Below are 24,693 nucleotides of genomic sequence, written 5' to 3' on the forward strand. Positions count from 1 at the left end.
TTTTGTAACATTAAAAAATTAGATAATATTTCAATGGGAAGAGATAAATGATAGCCAGATCAATGTACAAATACTAAGAAAACATACAAATCAACAATTACAACAAATATTTGTTATTGACTACTCACTATGTTAGGTGCTAAGGACATAGTGGTGAAATTATAGTCAGGGATACATAAAAGTAAAAAATTACAATAAAGCATAATGAATTTTATAATATAAGCATAACAGTGCTTTGGCAGCAGATTTATTTAGGTGGGTTTCATGTCATAGAAGACTTTCAATAGGAGTTAACACAAGGTTAATAAGACAGCAAGTTAAGAGAGGACACAGAGTATTAAACAGGAAATGGCAAAATCAATGGTCCATAGGCATAGAAAATATTTCTTTAGGAGATTGTGGTATATTCTGTATCTCTGCCACACAATACATATGAAAAACTAGCTATATACACTGGAGGGGAAGATAAGAATGTTAGACTTACAGTGCATTTTATGCCTTGCCAAGGACTTTGGATTTTACTATGGAGAATCCCTAAAAGCTTATAAACAAGGCAGTGACAACCAAGAATATCAATCTACTAGAGGATGTATTTACCATTTATAAAGTTGCTAAGGATGAGATATAAATTATAATTTTGTTTTCCTAATATATAGGACCTCAGGGTAGAGCTACAGCCACGGGTATTTTTTCTTCTCCTGTTTTCTCAAACACGTAAGTATCTAAAAAATTTATGTGTAAATTACAAATTAATATTTTAATCACTGCATAATAGTGCTCTTCATAAGTACATTATTGCATGGAAAACTCCCTTGTAGATCTACTTGGAATTAGTGAAGCTTCATTTTTTTCAAACTTTCAGAACTAACCTTAAATTGCAAACAAAATAAATAACTGTTTGTCCTCTTTCCTATCTTCTTATCCTTGTGGCTGTTACATTCAGGGTCTTGTAGGCACAGTCCCCATTCCCTGCCCCAGGAAATTTCTCAGGATCTGAATTTTTTTCTACTCTTGGCATTCCTACACCCTTTGAGATTATTGACTTCCTATCATTTTATTCATATAATTTACTACACAATATTAATTAATTAATCAGTTATTTCCTTCATAAAAAATATTTACAGTGTACTCGACAATAATGATCTCTAATGATGTAGCCTGTCGAAACTTCCAAAATATGGTTTTTAAAACCCCAGGGTCTTTTCATTGATCAAATCTCTTGACTATTTTAATGGTGCTTATTTTTCTCAGCTTGAGAAGAGTCCCTTCATATTATTAATCCATCAAATAGATTAATCCATTGATTATATTATAGCTCTCATGATGTAATCATTTCACCTTTTAATATTGCTACATTTTCTAAAATGAGCTTTTTGAAGATACCTCATATTCAAACCATAATATCTCCCTCCCAATCCTGTGTCCTTCCCCAGAGAATCATAGACATAGCTAAGGTATGTCAGAAGCAAACAAGCAGACAGGTATATTATTTATAAAACAGCTATAACTGTACACCCCTGAATAATAAGGCACATTTCTGAATCCAGAGGCCAATATCTAAAGAGGAGGTGAAATAAGAGAGTTGAACAAAAAAAAAGTTTATTCTTTTTAAAAAATTTTGCAATGAAACTGTCAGAGAGAGACCAGTTTAATTATTAGATATTTTGGAAAGATTTTTATAAATTCTTTATCCTAAAAGTGATCAACCTTTCTTGGCTTTACAGACAACAGAACCTTCTACAAAATTGCTTGCAACAAAAAGTATGTATCATAAGAGTCACTGAAAAAGCAGCATATTAATTATATCTTCTTATGTGTCATAATAGGAAAAAAACTTTGTGAATCCAATAACCAGGAATCATATATTGATTGCTCATCTTCCCTGTTTGCTCTTTATCCTCTTTGAAATTTATCTCAATTAATTCTCAGATTCTGATGTGGTCCACAGTTGTTATAAAAAAAAAATGATGGTGTATCTTCAAGAGGGAGTCCATGAGAATAAAATGGGGAGTACAAAGGAACCTAGCCTTCATGGGAATAGCATGGAATGCCACAAGCCCATCTCTCATGAGAAGCCATTAATCATCATGTTTTGCATATGTTGCTGTTGAGCTCAGAAGCAGGTCAGCCAGTATCTATCTCCAGGAGTCGTCATGGGAAAGAACCTGGTCACCTCTGAGCCAAAAGTTGGAATGAGCAAAGATAAGAGAGTTTTTGTTCATTTGTATTTTCTTAAGACCCAGCTTTGGGTCTAGATAGACCAGTCAAGAAAGTTGAAGCTGTTGGGGAATAAGCACATACTGCATGCACATGGATACCTGCTCAATTCATAGAATATGCAGCCAAATACAGAAGCTTTGGTTCAAGGGAATATTTTCAAATTTATATTACATAGAAAAAATTTGAAAAACAGGATTCTATTTGACTTATTTCACTACAATCCAAAACTTTAGGAATGTCCCTTCTTTCATATAATGAGGTTGAAAACTCTCCCATACTTAGCCTAAGAGTAATAATGTAGGTCTGTTGTTCATTATCTTGGGTTATAAAAGGTAGTATATATTGAATATTTTAGTTTATATTTTAAATGTGTTGTTGATTTTGAATGATTATCTTCTCTGTTAAACTTTAGGTTTTATTTTTATGTAAAACAAGTGTTGTATAATATATACTGTCATAACAAAATGTATTTTTCAGATCACCAGTACTGTCTATAAAATTAGTATAAAAAATAGATAGATAGATGGAGAGATACAGGGCGGTGGGATTTTAAGAGCTTTGGGAAATGAAAATTTAATAAAATGAACTTTCCTAGGATGCACCCTGAAAACTCACAAATTGATCAGGAGAAAGGGTACTACATAGTGTTACTTTTTCTTTGATGGTTTTCCTGAAGCATGAATAATTTTGGAGTAACTTAAGGTAACATTATGGGTTAGATAACACTATTACAAGAATCATATTATCATTTATTATTATGCTTTAAAAAACAGACTTCCAGCTTTGCTGCCATCTATTGTGTTTACAACCTATATGTTTTCAGATTGGTAATAATTTTAAAAAGACTACATTTCATTCTAAGAAAGATGACTTTTAGAAGAAAATATATGTGCAGTAAATAAGTAGAGGTTTAACTGAATCCTGTAGGTACATTTTGTTTCTACTGCAGTTCAGTCTAATTCTATGAGAGCAACATTGACACTGTGGTCATTTAAATCTGGTTTCTGAATTTTCAGTGCTGGTTCAAGATGAGGAATATTCCAAATTTCCTACATTTTCTCATCCCTCCAGGATCTTAGAGATCCAGTTGAGCTTATCTTCTTATGTTCTTTCTAAATTAATTTATTCCTTCACTTGATCATCTGTTTTCAGCTTTCCTATTTAAGGCAGTTTGCACTGATACTCTTGTGGGGTTCAAAGACTTTAAGTCTCTATGAAGTATTAGCTTTTATTGTAGCCTATCAAATAGTTGTTAACAGTAAGCTTATTTCATATATACAGACCACAGATTGACCCTTGCAGCAGGGAATGGGGATAAGGATGATGTATTTTCCATCCTTATACCTCAGTGAGGCAGGCAGATGCCTCTGAAGGCACACAAATATTTGGACGACATCTGTTTGAAAACTAGTTAATTGGAAATAATTTAATGTACCTTAAAGAATTTTACAGGGTTATGAACACATTTCTTGTTACAAAATAGTTGCATGATACATGCCTAGGTAGCAATTTCATGGTTTATTTTTAAACAGTCATTTATGTTAGTAATGAAAACTAGGGAAAATAAATTTTTAAAAATTTCTGAAGGAAGACAAATAAGTGAAATATTATGCACAAAATATTTCTCTGTTGTAGATAATAGACTAACCAAAATTAATCTAAAATTCTAAATAAATGTTCTACTATGTGTTTTTCACAAACTGCTGGTATTCTAGCCATGCATTGTTTGATATAAAAAAAATTAAATGTTCTTCTCTGTTCCCTGAGTATAAATTATTACATGATTTTCTTTTTTATCCCTTCTTATTTATTTTCCAGATAACTTCTGAAGAACTGACTAGTATAATTCAGAACATAATGACCTGGGTTGTAGCTACAGTGACTAGCATATTATATCCAGCCATCACAAAGTATGAAGAAAGGTTGCAAAATAATACCTATCCAGTGTCTGAGGACTCTGTCCTTTCTTCAGATAGTTCAAGTTTCTGTAGCACATGCAGTGAAGAGTTTACATATGGAAGCTACACATCTGCAACAACTAAAACATATCAGGCAGAGCCTTGTACATTTGCAGTTCACACATCAGTAAAAAGAACAAACACACCCTTAGAACCTCCTTCTTCTCATGTGGAAAGAAGAGTTGTGGGGAAAGCATTTCACCAGAAAGGACAGTCTATAGCCTCTGAACTCAATTATAAAAAAGCCAGCTTGATGTATTCATACCCTAAGCTCGGAAGTTCTAAATCAGATAGTCATCTTTTAACACCATTGGAAACAGGCAGAAAAAAATCTAAGGATGCTACCACAGAAACAGATGGCTTAGTGAATGTGAATCCATTGTTTTCTGATCAAAAAGCAAAAGCCGTGGATGAGATAAAGAATTTAAAGAATGTTTTTGTTAACTTTAAATGTCACTTGAAAGGGGAAACTGAACTGATTTTAGAAAGCATTTTTCAAGAACTAATGTCTGATTTAACCCAGGCCATTCCTTCTCTTTCTTCTGTAACCGCTGAAGTTTTTGTTGACCAGTGTGAGTCTGACAAAGAAGACTTGTTTTCCAATGTTGATATCTGCTCTGTAGCTTCAGACATTGTGGAAAACATGCTTGAGAAACTAGAACTTGCAGTTGAGAAAAAATGTGTTGAGGTATTTTCACAAGAAGATTTGTCAGTCGACCTTAAACCAAATTTAACAACCAGTGACGAGTGTTTCACATTATCAAATGGAAAACTTTCAGAAGAGTCATTACCGCCGTGTCCTTTGGAACCTATGTGTGATATTGCAGAGGATATGGTACATGCCATTTTAGAAAAGCTGAAGACTCTTGCATCTTATAAGAAAACTGAACTTCCTCTTGAAGACAAAACCAAACATCAAAAGCAAAATAAGACAGACCCAACACACACAGTACCTCAAAGTGATGGCAGAGAGAAATCCACTCCTGATCCTGATAAAACTAATTTAAATTTCAAAGAAGAAATACAAAATTTAATATCAGGTATTTTTTCACAGTCAAATTTGATTGGTTATGTAAAAGAAGCAATCGGTACTATACTAGGTTATGTACAAACTGAACTTAATAATGAGAGACTTGTTGCATCTGAAGAAACAATAGTATTCCTTCAACTACTTGATGATATCTTTACACAGCTCCGCCAGAAGCCAGTAAAAACAGGTGTACAAAAAAGAAGACAACCTAGAGTGAGAAATATTTCTGACACTGAAGAAAAGTATAGACTAACTGGCACTAGCTTATCTAATGGACCTATGCCTAGAAAACCATTTCCACCTATTAATGTCCCAGGCATGGTCCTTTATTCTGAAGATGATAATGAAGAGATTGACCACATTGTGAAAAGTGTACTTGATTCATCCTTCAAAGAAGAAAAAGGAAAACCACAAGACCAGATTTCTAATCATCGGTTTACAAAAGGAAACACTGATTTTCAAAGCAAAAAAATCAGGAGATCACCTACAAAGTCTGCTGCTCCAAGCAAAGTTGCACTTCATGATTGGGAATTAAAGACAGAGCTGCCATCTTTTAGTAATGAAGACATTTTGAAGGAAAAACCATGCATGAATAAAGACATTCCCATTTTCACCAAAGATCAAAAGCATCAAATTCAAAAGACTTCAGAACACATAGTTAAATGTATTTTAACAGAAATGTTCAAGGATATATTTTCTTCTTCTGATTACCTCAGCAGCAAAATTGGCAAAGAATCTTCAGCTCTTGTTACAGAAGAATCTCAAGGACTGTCACGTCAAGAATGGATAAACAAGATGTTTTCTGTGTCGGAAATTACTGCAGTGGCTAAAGAAATAGCAGATTCTGTGTTAAATATACTTCATAAGGCATCAAGCTGCATTCCCGATATCACAGAAAGTATCATTTCATCATCAGTTTGTCAAACTTTTCTAGATAAATCTGACAGTCCCCAAATAGTCAATAAAGCACCAAATAAAAAACCATTGAAAATATGGTTTGACAGTGAAAAGAAAATGAAATATTTATCATCCCTTGACGTAGATTCTAAAAAGCCTTACCGGTCCAGATCTGAAGAAGGTACACTTAAGAATGTAGATGACATTAGTAATAAGATCATTGATACAGTTTTTAAAAAACTGAAGCTATTGATTTGTCCAAAATTGCAAAAGAGAGTCAAACCTTCACTTCCCAAACAATCTTTATTACAATCTCAACTTAGTACTTATACGACTAAAATAGTAAACATTGTTTTGCATGCCATCCAGAATGAAGTAGAATTCAGTAAGAAAAACTTACATCTTACAGAGATAGACTATACTAAACCCCCTACAAGGAAAGGATTTGTTGCGGACAATGATAAGAAATTAGAATATCTTGTCACAGATCTCAATGATGACATTATGACCAGTCCATTATTAACTTGTATTTGTGATATGGTATCAGGTAGAAATGAAGATCAAAGGAATACTTTTCTCCTTTCAGATAAGTCAACATCTTCAACTTCCTATGGATCTGACCACTTTGACAAACAAAACACTTTGTCATTTAGACAGGATAAAAAATCTTTTCTCAAATCTTTGGCTACTCCTTGTGCTTTCCATAGTATCAAGAACGGAAAAGACCTCAAAGAGAATAACAAATTGCAAGTATTAGATAGTATTGGGGAAACACTACAGGAAATGTTAAACCAACTAGCATGTGTCTATCCTAACTCTCAACCATCCTGTAGTCAGCAAAACAGAAAGAAATCAAACAAGAAGAAGCAAATGGCCACCGAACTGGTATCTGATGTTCAGTTGATTTCCAAAACTATTTTGGAATATATCATTGCAAAACTATGTGGTGTTGATATGGATACCAATTTAACAAGTTTTAAAGCTTCATCAGAATCTCCTGACATTGACAACTTATCGTTTGCTTCAATTATTGAGGAAATGGCCAAATGCACCAGTATAATCTCTGACATAATTTCCAAAATGATGCAGAAAAATAATAAAGATCTGACTAAAAGCAAGGCAAAAAATGTTGCTCCTGTGTCTTCCAAAATAGAGAACTCAAAACTAACACATCCAAATGCATTGAAAACTACAGCTTCAGACATTCTTAATATGGTTTTTGCTAATTTGGAAGGGTTCGCCAATGGGAATTTAGATACTCTAGGTGTTACTAATGATTACAGTCAAAAAGACAGGGGGGTGGACTGGGAATGTGAAAGTACCAATGCATTCACAGATATCTGTGAAGAACCATTGCGGTCTACTTTATATACACAAGCAAAGAAGGTATCAAGTGCTCTTTTGAAAACAATTCAAACTGAATTAAATATGAACATGTCAGATTTGAAGACAAGTATAAAAAACCCATCACCTGAAACACAAATGTTTACAAATATAGTTGATTTAATTTTAGATTCAGTATCCACAGATACGTTCAGTGAAACTGAATCTGAAGACAGAGGCATTGAAACTTATCGATACCAGCCAATTTATGGAAATTTTCTTCCTGGAGGAGCTGACACAGAGTCATTTATAGAAGATGAGGCACCTGCAGAGAAAGAATTAAGTGGAGAGAGAACATCACTGAGAGAGGAAGCTAAAACATATTCTTCTAAACAATGGATTCTAGAAAGAACACTGAATAAAATTGAAGTGAAACTCAGAGAACCACATAAATCTCCAATTGTTCCAATTATAAAAAATATCTTGAATGAAATTTTTCAAAGTGATTTAATCAATGAATTAAATGTGCTTTCTCCCTCTCAGACTCATTTCAGTGACATGCCTCACAATGTTCATGAGTCAACTACTCAAACATCTGTTCAATTTATGAATAAGGTAATTGGTCCATTAGTTTCTGACACAGATGTAACAGTAGTGGCAGATGATGTGGTTAGAATTGTATTCCATAAACTTTATTCAGCTGCCATGATAGAAAAAAATGTAAGTGAAAATAGTTGCAAAACTGTCACCTTTTCAGCAAATGTTTCTTTTCATGAACATACCTATGGTCAAAACTCCTCTGTTGCTGTGATGGATGGAAATCCATGTTCTCTACAGTCCAGATTGACTGTTGAAAAACAAAACAAAGTAAATGTAATTGAAGATATTGTACAGACAATATTAACCAACTTAGAAATTTTTACTACATCCAAGGTAAAATCACTCTTTTATCCCCAAGTCAACTTCACAGTGCCAGTTACTTTACCCTATCCACATGATGAAAGTGCATTGAGCAAAGCATTATCAGCCAAAGACTCACAATCTGATGAACAATATTCCTGTTGCTCAGTGGATCATATTAAGTCAGGACAGTCCAACTCCTGGTGCCAACCATCTTTGTCAAAATTAAATATTTATGCAAAAGAAGTGGCTACAAAAATACTACAAGGAATCAAACATGAGTTAGATAAAGCAAGGGAGGGTCCTTTCTTGACTCAAAAAATTGTGGTTTCTGAAAGTATTGCAAGTCAAGTTGTTAGCACAGTGCTAGATATTGTATCATGCAAAAGTAAATGTGACAAACACAGTTCTGACAAAGAGATTAATTCAGATCAGCAAGAAGGTATTATTGAAAAGTTGTTCAATAAGCCTGAATATCGAAAAATACTTCAGTTTCAAATACAAGATACCATAGAAGGTATCTTGTGTGATATTTATGAAAAAATTCTGTTTCAGAACAATCTCTCCTTTGTCACTCCCTCTCTGAAAAGTAGCATAACAGGTAAATATTTGAAACCAAATTCTGAAATTTTCATTGAGGGTACAAACAAGAATATTCCTGAATTTTCAGTTCCTAAGTCAGAAGTTGTTTTGTTCTCTAAGGATATAGTGGATATCGTTCTTCATAATCTCAGTTCTGTTGTAATGCTTGGCATAAATGCAAAGGATTCCACTCTTGCACAATTGACCTTTTGTGATACATTTCCAAAAGAAGAGGGTCATCAGTCCCTTCTTGTGGTTTCAAAAAGTGAAGAAAAGACAGAGTATTTTCCATATTTAAAAAAAAAGAAATCAGCTTATGCTGATAATAATCAGATAGCTGTAGAGGGGAAAGAAGACACCAAGAAATCTATTCCTGACCCTTGTGAGGAAAATGCTAATTCCATCACTAAAACTATTTTCAATCGGTTACACTCTTTTGCCACAGAAAGAATAGATTCATTAATTACTCTTGCTTTACAGCCTAAAGCAAAGTCATTTGTTAGCCCAGAATTGGAAAACTGTAAACAAGATGATAGCATTTTTTGTGAATCAAGCCAATTGGAATCTGATGTGAATGTCTTGAAAATATCAACAACTAAAACCATTCTCAGTGAAGAACTTACAGAGCACACTTTTGCCAGTTACAGAGAAAAACTTGGATCCACTATTCATTTACCAGAAGCTAGTCTTAAGGAATATGCTGATATTATTGCTAGCACCATTTTGAAGCTTATTAAGAATGACTTAGACTTAGAAATCAAAAAAATGCATCCATTTCCAAATAACATTTTATTCCAGAAAAATGTCTTTGTGAATGAAATTGTCGACAGTACTTTAAAGATTTTATATAATAAAAGTTCTGTAAAGGAAATTAGTTTTTCCTCAAAAGAGAATCATAACTTTTCACAATTAACTATAGCAAATGAAATATTGCTGGAACACAAAGAAAAAGAAAAAAGCACTACAATATCTCTGTTTACAAATTGCCCAGTAGAGCAAAACCAAACGACATTGGAGAAGGAAAGCCAGAAAAATGCTTTGGAAAAAATATTTATGAGAAATGGAGAATCAAAACAAAAAGAGAAAACTGAATTACTCAGTGGAGTAGAAGATCTTTTGAATAACTTGGATCAAAGAATAATGGAAGTCCTAGGATGTTTGCCTCCATATAATGAAATCCCCACCTTTATGTCTAATTATAAAATTAAAACATCAGGTATAACACAAAAAAAAATTTTTCAGTCACATATTAACAGTGCTGCAAATGATATCGTTGAAAGTGTTTTGGAGAAAATGTACCATGTTGTTATGACATCATTATACAAAAACAAAAGAGGAGAAGTAGAGATATGTGACAATAATGATACTTTAACAATGAAACTACCAAGCTTTAGAGAAACTAAACAAGCAGGGAAAAGAAATAATGCCTGTAGATATGGAATGCTGCAGGTGTGTTCTTCTGCAAAGAGTCAAAATATTTCTGTGTTAGAAAACACTTCTTTGCAATATTCACCATTGCACATAGGAAAAGATTTAGTCCAAATGGTTCTTAGTATGATCACACAGTTCATCTCACTCCATCTAGAAGAGAGTTTTTCCCCTAAAGATTGTTCTGATGAATTGCCACCTGTTAGACTAAGTAATTCTAAAGTTAGCCCTAAGAGCAGCCCTAGGCAAGTTCTTAAAGCAAATTTAAAAGGAAGATCAAAAATTACCTCTTTGCCTAAATTTAAAACAAAACCATACCTAGGACCTACTGTTGCTAAATCCAAAAGCAAGATCAAGTTAAGTACTGGAGAGAAGACTTCAATAGATAGTTGGTCCAAGACTTTCACTGGACTGCCACACATCCTATCAACAGGAGATGCCAAAAACTTACTGGAATCAAAATTGCCCACTTCAGAACTAAAAATGTATGCCAAAGATATAACAAGTAATATTCTGGAATCAGTTGTGAAAAAATTTGATAGAGAGATGGAAACTAGAGCAATGGTAAATACAGAAGTTTCACCATCTGATCAAATCATGGAAGCAAGTAAACTAGTTAATACAATTTTGCGAGAATTATATACTACAGATAACTACAATTTGTCTTATCCAATCAAACTCTCATATCTGGATGATCTCAAACCTTCACAGCATGATTTATATGCTGGATCTTCTGCCAAAGAGCAAGCATGCTTTTACTTAGAGAATATTTCTTCACAGCTAGAACAGATTTTTCCAAAGGAAGGTATATTTAAAAAAATGTTTGACAAATGGCAAAGTGAATCAAATGACATGGAAAATGAAAAATTTAAGCTCCTGATGACTGCTGAAAATGTTTTGACTGAAATTTCAATAAAAGCCAAAGATTTAGAATATTCTCTTTCACTTTTAAATTTGCCACCTCTTGAGGATTGTGAAAGCAGGTTCTATAATCACTTTAAAGACGGTTCTACTAGAGCTGAGGATACCAAAGCACAAATTAATATGTTTGGAAGGGAAATTGTTGAAATACTTTTTGAAAAATTACAGCTGTGCTTCTTATCTCAGATGCCCACTTCAGATAGTAAAAAAAATCTAACAAGTAGGAAAGAAAACATCTCTAGTAAAAGCAATCATGGTTTTCCAACAAAGCATATCCTCAACAGTTTACCAGTCTGTAACATGAAAACAAAGGATTCAATTTCTATAGGCTCTAGCAACCAGATTATTCGAGAGATTATAGAAAGGGTTATAAATATGTTAGAGTCGTTTGTAGACTTGCAGTTTAAACATATCTCCAAATATGAGTTTTCTGAAATAGTGAAAATGCCTATAGAAAACCTTTTCCAAGTCCAACAGAGACTATTAAGTAAAAAGATATTGCCAAAATTACAACCACTAAAAAAAAATTCTGATGAATCCAAGCCAATTACTATTTCTAAGGAAAACACACAGAACACCCTGCTACAGGTTCATTCATTTCATTCAGAATTACTTACATATGCTATTAATATTGTCAGTGACATGCTTGGCACAATCAAGAACAAGCTAGACAAAGAAATAAGCCAAGTGGATCCACCTTCAATTCCCACATTGAAAGAGAACATTGTAGCAAGTGAGATCATTGGCACACTAATGGATCAGTGTGCTCATTTCAAAGAGTCTTTGATCAAAAACCTTCCAAAGGAAAGTTTGTTCCAAAGAACTGAAAATACTTACATTGTTAATCAGGTTGAATTAGCAACTAATGTAAAAACACCCTCATCAAAGTTAAAAGAAAATAGTTTGAGGAATAATCCTCCACAAAGAAGTATACCTGACTTGGTGTTTTATTCAGAGGAAGATATGAATACAAAGTACAGGGTTTCATCAAATTTACCCTCATATGCCAGGTCCTCTGTAGAAGACACAATTAAAAGATCAGAGTCAGAGGAACTTCATTCAGAAACTATGCCATCTTGTTCTAGAAGTAAAGTACAATATCACAGCCCAAGGAAACCTAACTTTGGCCGATTTGATGAAGACGTGAAAAGAAATAGCTCCCTTCCTGAAGGCAGTGTCTTACAAAAACTGTCTCAGAAAGCAAATGACTCCACAGAAGCATCATTAAATCAAGCCATGTCATTTATGGAGATGGGAAAAAGTGAAAATCCAAGAGTATTTCATTATGAGACCCTAAAACCAGTTGGTGAGCCAAACCAAATTCAGACAAGTGTTTCTCCACTTAAAATATGCTTAGCTGCAGAAAATATTGTCAATACTGTACTGTCAAGCTATGGCTTTCCAAATCAACCACACACCAATGAAAGCAAGGAAACAATAAAGCCATTTTTCATATCAAAACAAAGCCCTCTATCTGAAATATCTGGACAACAAAAGAATACGGAAAACTTGTTTAGAATGTGGGACAAAAAAAATAGCTGTATGCCTGAAGAAAACAACAGAAACCCTGATGCCTACAAGGAAGATTTTTCCTTATTGCAGAAATGGAAAAACAAAAACCCAAAGATAGATAAAATAATAACTCTGAAAGAATTTGAAGTCATGGCTTTTGCTGATCATGAACTGGGTCCAAATGAAATTCATTTGATAGCAAGACATGTCACTACCTCAGTGATCACATATTTGAAGAACTTCAGAAGTAGAGGTAAGCAAGAGATAATTCATTTTAAAAATTAGCATAATTTTTATAAAATGGTAAAAAGGTATGTTTAAAGATCTTCTGTTTAAGAATCTGCATTCTCTATTTTTCTGAAAAAAAATATTAGAGGTGCATTATGTTAAAATAATATATATTAAAGTCAAAAAATTTTTCATGCTTTGAATCTAAAAGGTGTATTCAGGTGAGGTGGTACATGCCTATAATCCCAGCAACTCCAAAGGCTGGGTCAGAAGGATTACAATTTCAAGGTCAGACTAGGCAACTTATCAAAATCGTATCTCAAAAATGACTTTGGATATAACTCAGTGTAGAGTATCCCTGGGTTCAGTCCCTAGTACTTTCCAACACACACACACACACACACACACACACACACACACACACACACAATGAATCTGAACTACATGTTCAGTTTTTTGTATCTGCAGGTGAAGAAAAAGAGATACTATTTTAAGGCAGGCAATGTTGATTATGTATGAGGCATGAATTCCAAAACTTTAAACACACCATTGCAGTCTATCACTAACCTTTCTAGAGTTGTCACTTTTATTTTAATCAAGATGATATTACTACCAACCTCTTAGCATCCTAAAAGTAAAGTATGGCAATGCATTATATGTTTTGACTAAAACTATTTTTAAATAATTATATTCAGACTTTACATATCACTGGAGAGAGGATAATATATTTAAACAAAACTGGAGATCTTTTCTCTGGCCTAAGATTTTCAGCATGTTAAAGCTCATAACTATCCAACCAAGAAAGACATTAACACATGACTTAAATATTTTACTTGGGGGAGGGCAGGAGGCTTATTAACATATATAATACTTCTTCAATTTATCAATTTTGTGAACAACTCACTTGAGTCTGTCATCTTCCATTTAACTTCAAGCATTTTTGAAGTCACTGAAGAGGGTAGAGAAAAAAACAAAGACTAGGAAATCCAAAGTGCAGCATTTAACAAGATTATTTCAGTTCATTCTGAAATGTTTGAGAGCAGGTCAATTTCTGTTGGAGAACTTGCTTTAAGTATTTCTAAAATTATTGAACTTACTGGCTAAAACTGAGACCCACAACATAGAGAAATAAATATTTGAATAAAATTCTGTTTATTTCTTTATTAGGGTTTTGAGGGTTTTCTTTTTCTTTATTGAGGTGCTCCAAAAAATAAGAAACACATGTAAATGATTTCCAAAATATTGAATTTTCCATATTTCCTTTGATGCATGCTAAAAATGGTAATGTTTCCTTTTTTCAGTTTCCAATGAGGAGAAGATATCTCTTATTTCTACACTCTCAAGGAAACAGTATGAATTAACACAACCTCTAAGAAGCATATATAATACTTCTTCAATTTATCAATTTTGTGAGCAACTCACTGAGTCTGTCATCTGCCATTTAACTTCAAGCATTTCTGATGTCACTGAAGAGGGTAGAGAAAAAAACAAAGACTGGGAAATCCAAAGTGCAGCATTTAACAAGATTATTTCAGTTCATTCTGAAATGTTTGAGAACAGGTCAATTTCTATTGGAGAACTTGCTTTAAGTATTTCTGAAATTATTATTGAAATTCTTTCTAATGGTAACATTATAGAAGCTAAAATTACACAGCAAATGGGTTCCATCAAAACAAAATACATATACTGTCCACAGGTAGCTTCTCATGACTTGGATGATTTCTTTCAGGATCTCTTAACAGGAGTGATTCATGTAATCTCCAAAGAAATAGGAATAACTCATCACTTTGAAAGTAATGGAAGAAACAACTCGCTTTCAGTGCTTAGAAGCAATAGTGGGTCCTTTTGTAGCAAAACCAGTACAGTGGAAAGACAGATAAGTCCACGAGACTGGGAATCATCTACTCACAAAATTGATCAACTTGTTAAAAATAATAAGTTAAGTTATCTGGCAAAAAAGTTAGACAGATTTGCTGGTAGCCTAAAAACTAATGAATCCAAAGAAGTAGTCAATAAGGTGTTCAATATTGTTGTAGATTTATTTTTGCCAGATGAATTTCCAGATGAGGCTATGGAATCAGGAAAACTACCAAGAACACTTTTCTCCTGCCCAAATAATCAACAAAATAATTTCACACTTTCAAATAACCTAGGTCTTTCCCCAAAATCAGTTTTTCTTCTCAATGTTGTGTGTGAGAAACTTGTTAGAACACTTTTGGAAAAATGCACAAACACTGTCTTTGCTGATGATGGTTCTCTTTCGAGTGAAATATTTGCAGAAGAATGTCAGCTTTTAAAAATACTTCAAAGTGAAGATGATGGTGATTTTGATTATTGTAAGGGATTGATGGGCTGTGAACAACTTCAAGGAGATTACATGTCAGATCTTTTGGAAAATCTGGCAGACATGGATCAAGACTTAATGTCTTCAGATAGTATGCTTGCTAGTATTTCCCACAGCTTGGTTAAATCACTGATGGACAAACTATCTCACAGCTTACAACAAGCTCCTGAAAGTCCACCTTTTGCAAAAAAACATTTGACATACAGAACAAGAGAAATACAGTCTACATTTTGCTCAAAAGCAAATGTACCAGAATTAGTAAAATTAAGACAAGATAAAAACTTTTTAGGATTCATGAGTTATGACAGTAATTCTTTGACAGAAGATCTGAGTAATCCAAGTGTGACTAGTTCCAAAATACAAGCACCATTTGGCAAGCAACATACAGTAAAATCTTCTTTGTCACTTCTTAATAGACAAGAAACAAAGGAAATGGATAGAATAGCTGTTTCTAACAAAGTACTTCGAAGAGGAATGAACACCACAAGTGTTTATTCAGCCACATTTTTGGAGGAAATAATTTCAGAATTGTTTTGTCATCTCTCTATATCATTGTGGGAAAAAAATGCAAACATCACTGAGGCCCATCTCAATGAGATGAATATATTGTATGTCAACAATATAGTGAATGAATTTAATAATTCCCAAATCACCGTTCTACGGAATGCTGAGGAAAGGCTATATTTTCCACCAATTGATAAAGAAACTCTTAGTAAGATTGTTAACTCAATTTATTTCAGTGTTGTAGAGCAATATGAATTGAATGTGACGTGTAGCAATAATCTGTTATATGGTGATAGTTCAATAACAGAACAAATAGCTGATAGAATATTCATAGAGATTTTAGACTACCAACTTCCATCTTGCCATAGAGGAAAACTTGTTCCTCATTTATATTACCCTCTCAAAGCTGAAATTATACTGCAGAAGCTTCAAAATAACTTGAGAAAATTTACTTTCCAGCCCAGGCCATCAAAAAGCTATAGCACCAGGTTGCCACACTCATTTTTAGAAGATGTCATCAGAAGACTTTTATCTCAGCTCAGTCTTCCATCCATCAATCCTTCCTGTTTGGAAACAAAAAACTTAATGAGTTCAGATTTCAATGAAATGTCCACATGTATAATAAATAAGGTTATGTCAGCCATTTCAAAACATAAAATCTGGTTCACTATCTATGATAATCAACATCTAGCTACAGGAGAAAACCTTGAAAAGATGGTGGATTCTATTTATAGTAGTATTTTACAAAGGTCTGGTTCTCTTATTTCAATACAGAAAAATATAGTCAGCAGAAGTCCAATTATGGTTGACCAAATAGCCAGTTTTATTATCCAGGAGACTATTGAAAACCATCTTCAGCCATTTTTAAGTGGAGAGGTTTGGCCTCATTCAAAGACTCCACATGATGCTGTGTCTAATATGGTCAAACAGGTTCTCAATGAAGCTACAGAATCATATGGATCCCAGAAGCCATTACCTTTAGGTATTCGCCCAGACACACTTGTAGGGGAGATTGTTACCAGACTTTTATCAAAGATTTTTAGCCCAAAACCGAACACTGAAGTTGAACTGGAAAACATGACCCATAAAATAATAAACTCAGTGAATAATCATTTGGACAAAGCTAAAATTCCCATTCCATATGATAACAAAGAGCAATCTTTTCCCACTTCAGATACAGATATTGTGGATGAACTTGTCACCTCAGTTTATAGGAATGTTTTAAATCAGCATGGGCTAGACCCTGATATTGATAAAGAGTCAGATGATAGTACTATTTTTGTGGAAAATATTACTAATTTAATTGTGGCAGCCATTTCAAACTATCTTTTTCATCCATTGTTTTCTGGTGATTTGTCAGCTTCTTCCTATTCTGTTTCAATGGCTGAGAATATTGTTCAAGACATCCTCAGTAACATCAGTAAGTCTATCATGTCAAACCAGAGTTTACCTCCATATAATACTTTACTGCCATACACATTTTTAGAAGATATGATCCGAGTACTATTATCTAGATTCTTTCCTCCTACATCCAGCCTGGTTCCAAACAGAGAAACTCCAAAAGATAAATCAAGAATGAATTTTAATGAAATTGCTTCCAACCTAATCAGTGATATTAGGATGAAAATTTCCCAGCATGAAATTCGATTTTCAAAAGATGAAGAAGTAAAGTCTGTTTATTCAGAAGATGATGTTCAGCATCTTGTTGACTCAGTATTCAAAAATATTTTACAAAACTCTGATTCTCAAGCTTTAGTGCAGCAAAATATCGCAAACAATAATGATGTTTTTATTGATAGAATAGCAGGTTTTATCATTAAACATATCTGTGAGCAACATCTTCAGCCATTTGTGCAAGGAAAGTCATTATCATCTTTATCAGATGAGTATTTTGATGATATCAGAGAGCAATTATTTTACACTGGTGCTTATTCCTCAACTTTTGTGGAAGATGTAGTCTCTGGGGTTTTAGGCAAAATATTCCACAGAGTGGTAGGCATTGTACAAATGAAGTCAGTGAAAGATTCAGAAGATGAACTGTTTGATAAAGCTGAAAAACTCATCCATTTCATAGCAGAAGAATTCTCAAAAGCCCAAGTGAGCATTGTAGATAATGCTGAGGAACAATTGTGTTTGCCTCCAGTGGAGAGAGCTACAGTCAAAAACATTATCGACATGGTATATAGCAAAGTTTTAGAAGAATATGAAAGGGAAATTATGCCTGATAAAGATTTCTTAAATGACATAAAGACATTGGCTGCAAGGGTAACTAAAATCATTCTGACTGAAACACTTCATTTCCAAATCCATTCGGATCTTATAGCAAATCTTCCTTTTAAGTCACATTCCAAACTCAATGAAAATGTATTGGTAAATAGAGTTCAATATGACATTAGTAAATCAAGATTCCGGAGAAAGGCTTCAACAATGTATACTACTATGTTATCTCATACTCACTTGGAAAAAATAGTTACTCAGCTTATGTCTCAGATTAGTCCATCAGCTTCCAGTGTAGAACATACAGATATTTCCCAATCAGACTTAAATAATACAGTCATAAAACTTATAAAGGAAATTATGTCAATAATTTCAAAACATGCAATATGTATTACTAAACATGGAGATAAAAAGCAAAGTATGATTTCAGAAAAAGATATACAGTCTATGGTTGATTCCATATATGCTGATCTTTCTCATTCAAATCTATACCAATCTCTTGCAAAAGATCAAAAAGGTATAAGTAACATACCTGTTTCAAAAATAGCAAGTTTTATAATAAAAGAAATCTTTAACCATCATCTACAGTCATTTTTATATGAAGATAAAACTTTCTTTTCAGCTTCAGCTGATCAAACTTATAAACAGAAAGCAATAGATCCTAAACAAAGAGAATTGTCCTTTGTTGTGAACTCAGCAGCCTTTTTGGAGGAAGTAATTTCTGAGCTTTTATGCAAAATTCTTTATGCATTCACACACAATGTCTTGGCTGCTGAAAACCCAGATGGAGCAAAAGCCAGAATTACTAACATTGTTACAACATTAGTAAAATCAATCATTCTAGAGTTCACCACATCAGAGATTTTAGTTGCAGATAACTTGGATGAAAATTTGTGTTTTCCAGAGCAGTATAAAGAAATGGTTCAAAAAACAGTCAATCCAATTTATGAAAAACTATTAGATGAATATAAATCTCTAATTCAAATATATAGGGCTATACAAAGTGATACTGCTTCTTTTGGAAGAAAAATATATCATTTACTATTGGAAGAAATTTATGATTATCAAGTACAGTCATTAGTTTCAGGAGAATTAGTGTCTTCTTCCTATTCTTCCCCTCAAGCTGACAACATCATCAGAAATGTGCTTAGTATCATAACGAAGGATAGCAGTGGCTTGCCATCATGTGTTACTGTGTTGCCTCGTTCTCTTTTAAAAGATATGATTTCTAAGCTTCTAGTGCATATCGTCCCTTCAACTGATGCTGAAAATGAACCAAAAGAGGAAGAGGTTATACCAGATGATAAGTCCGTGGACACAGCTTCAAAATTGACTGATGACATTATAAAAGAAATTTATGAACATGAGATTCGACTTGCCATAGCAGAAGAGAATTCAGAAAGTGTGCAATTAGAAGCTATTGACAACTTCATTGACTCCATATGTAATAATATTTTGAAAAAATCTGAATTCCAAGCTGAAGTACAGAAAGGAGCAGACCAAAAAGGACGTTCATTTCTCAGTAAGATAGCTGGCTTCATTATGAAGGAAATTATGGATCATCACTTACGACCATTTTTATATGGTGAAGAGTCATCTTCCAGTGACTTATCTGGTAATGACTATGCTTCTGTAATTGCAAAATCTGATAAGAAAAAGAAACGGCATTCTCTGTATTCAGCTACGTTTTTAGAAGATGTAATTGTTGACCTTGTTAACAAATTTTGTCCTTTCCCAACTATTACTGAAGATTCTAACAAAGAAATTCCAGAGTCAGATATTGTGGGGTTGGCTATCAAATTTGCAAACTCACTCATAGGCGAATTTAGGAAAAGTGAAGTTAAAGTTTTACCACATGCTGAAGAAATATTTTCTTTTCCACCAATTGATAAGGAGACAATTGATAATATATCTAATTTTGTTTATGATGAGTTCATAGGTAAATATGGATCTAAGGATATTCAGAAAGGTGATAAAAGTAGCATTGTTATAGAAATGATTGCCACTTTAGCCCAGAAGGCCATCTCTGCATTCAAGATTCAACCACTGTTCTCAGGAGAATGGTCTTCTACCTTCTTTTCATTTCTAAACCCAGACAACATTACCCAAAAGGTTCAAAACCTACCACAACAAACCTCTATGAAGATAACTAGATGCTTAAAAGATCAACCTACTTTACCAGAACAATCACACAAGGACAGTTCTCAAAGCTCAGATCAGAAAAATGTTACCGACATAGATGATAGAGTTGCAGTGAGCAGAAAGAGTGACATCCAAGATTCAATAATCAGCTCTATAAATGCCATTATGGACAGCAATCTGTTTAACCTAGTATCAGAGTCAGCTGCAGGTGTAGCAAATAAAAAGAAAGAGAATCAAAATAAACTGGGAATTCATACTAAAGAACATAGTGAGAATGTATCAAAAGTTACTATTCCATCCACCACTGTGAAAAGGAAGGAGGCTCAAGATCCACATGTAGATAAAAAACTTAAAGATAATGAAATTGAGACAATGAAAAAATCCACTGCAAAAAATGAGCAGCAAGGTGCTGGGGTGGACACACAATTTTCAGTTGCTACTGATAATAAAGAATATGATAAGTATGTACATGGGTCAGACAGTAAAATAGACAATGAAGAGAAGATTGACAGTACCAGGGGAAGTCCAACAGAAAAAGCTGACAAACACTTTCAGGCATGTCCTTTCAAGCCCAAGGCAAGAAGTATGGAGACTATAATAGACAAAACTTCAAAAATAATCCAAAAGCCAAGCAATAAAGAAAAGAGAAACCCTTCAGCTCATATACATGTGGATGAAATACCATATTCAGGTTATGAATGTGTTCAAAATGTCGTTGAAAATATTTATGAGAATGTTTTAGAAATGTCATCTCTTCAAGAACCGTTGGATTTATCAAAACCCGGATATAGAAAAAACTCTCCAAGTGATAAAGCACTGAATATAGTTCAGGTGGTTGGCAATGATTCTGCACAATCTGTTAAAAAGGATTTATTCCCTTCGATTAATGAAAAAGTCCTAGACAAAGAGAAAGAAAAGAAAGAAGGAGAAAAAGTTAAAGAAGGGGAAAAGGAGAAAGAAAATGAGAAAAAGAGAGAAAGAGAATGTGCAAGACAGAAAAATACTGAAATTAAACCTAGTAAACCTGACCATCCTCAGCACCTACCAAGAAATAAACCTGCAGTTTTTCCGGCTAACTTTTTAGAAGATGTTATCAGTGAAATTGTTAATATATTGGTTTTTTCTTCCTCACCCGAACCACAAATATGTGATAAATGTCTAAAAGCAAATGATGATCAAAGTCAGGCTGAACTCTATGAAACCGCTATGAAACTCATTGATTCACTGTTAAAGGAGTTTTCAGATGCTAAAATTAAGGTGTTCCGGCCACATAAGGTAAATCAGTTTCTCCCACATGCTGATAAAATATCTTCAGATCCGACAGGACTTCCTAAGTGTAAAGAACCAACTACAGATGAAGCATCATCCAGTATTAAGGCTAAAAGTGCAGATAAAGTGTCACATATGCATAAAATGACTGAAGAAGCACGTTCAGATAAGTTACCTTCCCTAGAAAAAAGCCAGTCAATTGATAAAACATTAGTCAATAAAGTTGTTCATTCTTCTGTTTGCAATATTTTGAAGGAGAATAGATCTCAGGAATCCATTTGTAAGAAAATCAACAGTAACAGGGAAAATTTAGCAAGAAGTGTAACTAGTGCAGTGATAGATGAAATTTTTCAACATCATCTTAACTTGATATTTTGTGATGATGTTCCAAATTCAGCATGTTTTCCTCTAGAATCTAAGGAAGTTGTCAAAAAAGTCCAAAAGGTGGTCCAAACAGCCAGCAAGGAATGTCAAACATCATCACCATATACCATAATGTTGCCTCACAGATTTTTAGAGGATGTGATTTCTGCTCTTTTATCAAAAATTTTCAATTTTCAATCAATATCCAACAGCAAAAACAAAGCAAAATCACCTGAGGGAAAAAAATCCACAGAACTGGATTTTCTTCAAATGAAGTTAGTAAATACAGTTGCAGGAGAAATCTCTAGAAATGAAAATATGGTTGTGAAATATGTAGAATCTTTACACCCCAATGATGATGAGATCATTCAATTAGTGGTTCAGTCTATTTATAATAATTTGTTGCCACAATTTGGAACAAGAGAGGTCATACAAAATTGTGTAGCTAGTGGATGCATACTCCTTTTAGAAACCATAGTTGATTTAGTTCTACAAGAAGTTTCTGGCAATCAGTTGCAGAACTATTTTTGTGGAGAGTTAACTCCACATCAGTGTGCAGAAGTTGATAGTACTGTTGAAAATATCCTTAAAGATATTATTCAAACTGCTTCACCTCAATCATCACAGGCTCATAAACTGTCTTATAATGTAATAGAAGAAATTGCTATAAAATTTTTATCTAAGTTATTTTCTGTGTTTCCAAAGGGAGGTAAAGAAATAACCAAATCTTTAGAAAATGAAATGCAAAATATAACATTAAAAATATTAAAATCATTCCAAGAATTTATCTCTAAAAGTAAGATTAAACTTGTACCACCAACTAAGGAATCACCTACTGTACCTTTAGCTGACAATGCATCTATTGAAAACATAGTTAATTCTGTTTATGACAACGTTTTAAAACACTCTGGCTCTCATACGTCTGTTTTTAAAGATTTAATGGGTAAGAGCAATGTCCTTTCTGATATAATAGGTTTCCTAATGGTGAAAGAAATTTCCAATTCTGAATTTCAGCTGCAAGGAGGGGAAGAAGTATCAAGCTCAGAATTAGCTCTGGAAGCTGTACAAATTATGGAAAAAGTGGTCAAAATTATCGATGAACTTAAGTCCCAGGAAAAGTCTTCATCCAGAAAAGGTTCTGTGTTACATGCCAAGGTTTTAGAGGAAGCACTAGCCTTGTTTTTGGCTAAACTTTTAAGATTGCCAAGTACATCAAGCAAAGACACAAACAATTTAACAAAGCCAGAGTTAAGTAAAATCGCATCTCAACTGACAAAAAATGTAACTGCGGAAATTTCCAAAAGTAATATTTCTCTTGTAGCTGCTGATTCTGAAGAACAGTCTTTAGAACCAGAAAGCATGGAAATGATTTCTCAGGTTATTGATTCTGTTTATAGCAATGTATTTCAACAATCTGAAACTAATAAAGAACTTTATGACACCAAAGATACAAGCATAGTCTTTCCTAAGAATGTGGCTAGTTTAATTATTGATGGAGTTTCAAGTGTTTCATCAGAAAGCATTAACACAAAGAATTCAAACTCTCATTTCTGTGGAGAGCTGGATGTTAATAGAATTGTTGACAAGGCACAAAACCATGTTCTCAAAATTATGCCTGAGTTAGATAATGAAGAACCAGATGAAGAAAACTCTACAATTAAAATAGTTCCATATCTTGGGAAAAAACCAATCAAAATAGATCCAGAGATTGTTTCAGAACACTTAACAGTCCTTTCTGTAAAAACCCAACCTCTTGAGAAGCTTAAAATGGAATGTATAAGAAGAACTGGACATAGCATAGCAGAACTGAGAAAAGCATCAATAAGTGGAAAAAGTTACTCTTCTACAGAACCAATTGATTCAGAAAAGAGACAGAAAGAAAGACGAACCACACTGAGTAAGACAGGACGAATAGATATAAAACCCTTGGAGGTAAGTGTAAAGGCAGTGGTCAATGAGACACGGTGATTCTGTGATTTCTTTAGTCTGATAGTTAAATGGGAATGCATGTTTGTTGTTGTTGCCTAGCCTAAAAGGAAATTGGTTTCACCAGTTTGTCCACACAGTTATCTGGTATACTAAGACTCATTTGATACCTTGACTCACTCTAAAGGTCTCAGGCAAGTTTTCCTTAAAAAATTCACTTAAACTAGCTTTTTATCTTATAAAGAATGGGAATATAAAGACATGTCCTTAACAGTAGTACAACACTGATTGAAGGTACAATTGTCATTTGAAGAGTCAGAAGAAATATAGTCGTATATAATTCTTTTAATTCTTCATTGTGGATATATAACAGTATTCTAAAGGACAAGTTAGTGGAATATCAGGATACTTGAAACCATTTAAAATAGTTTTGATTTTCAAATTTAAGTCTCCTAAATAGTGTTACTTTTCTTTTCACAACATTCTTCAGCAAACATACTGCTATTAGATTATGCTTGTTCTTATGATTTCATTTAATTACATTGGCCCTTCACATTTACCCTATACTGTCTAGATGTACCCAGATTTTTTCCTCTTCTACCCCTGCTGTAGACCCAACTGTCCTAATGTTGTTATTTTTAGGAAACTGTTCCCATTTCTGTGGATGTAGTTCTGCCCTGGAGTCTCATATTCATGCCTCAAATATATTAAACTTAATGGGACTCCAAAACGTCAAAAATTATGTACTTGTTACAAGAAAACTATTAATGAATATAACAGAATTATTTTACCAGTGGATATAGTTATACTAACCCATTGCACATTTCGCTTTTCATCAAAACTCCTTGTATAGATAGTTACGCATTTGTAAAAGAGCTGTGAGTGCTTAAGGTTGTAGTCTACGAACTGGGTACTTAACAAAGATTTAT

General features: G+C 33.6%; 1 protein-coding gene across 1 annotated transcript in view; it reads left to right on the top strand.

Annotated features, from left to right (window-relative positions):
• Fsip2 (fibrous sheath interacting protein 2) overlaps positions 1-24,693 on the top strand; it is an 87,281-nt gene that overhangs the window by 48,874 nt on the left and 13,714 nt on the right. Inside the window, exons 14-17 of the mRNA XM_026400732.2 lie at positions 657-714; positions 1,725-1,761; positions 4,039-13,024; positions 14,301-23,770. Of these exons, the coding sequence (XP_026256517.2) occupies positions 657-714; positions 1,725-1,761; positions 4,039-13,024; positions 14,301-23,770 (18,551 nt within the window). The remainder of the gene's footprint in view (positions 1-656; positions 715-1,724; positions 1,762-4,038; positions 13,025-14,300; positions 23,771-24,693) is intronic.

This window comes from Urocitellus parryii, chromosome 1 (genome assembly GCF_045843805.1).
Source record: "Urocitellus parryii isolate mUroPar1 chromosome 1, mUroPar1.hap1, whole genome shotgun sequence".
NCBI lineage: Eukaryota > Metazoa > Chordata > Mammalia > Rodentia > Sciuridae > Urocitellus > Urocitellus parryii.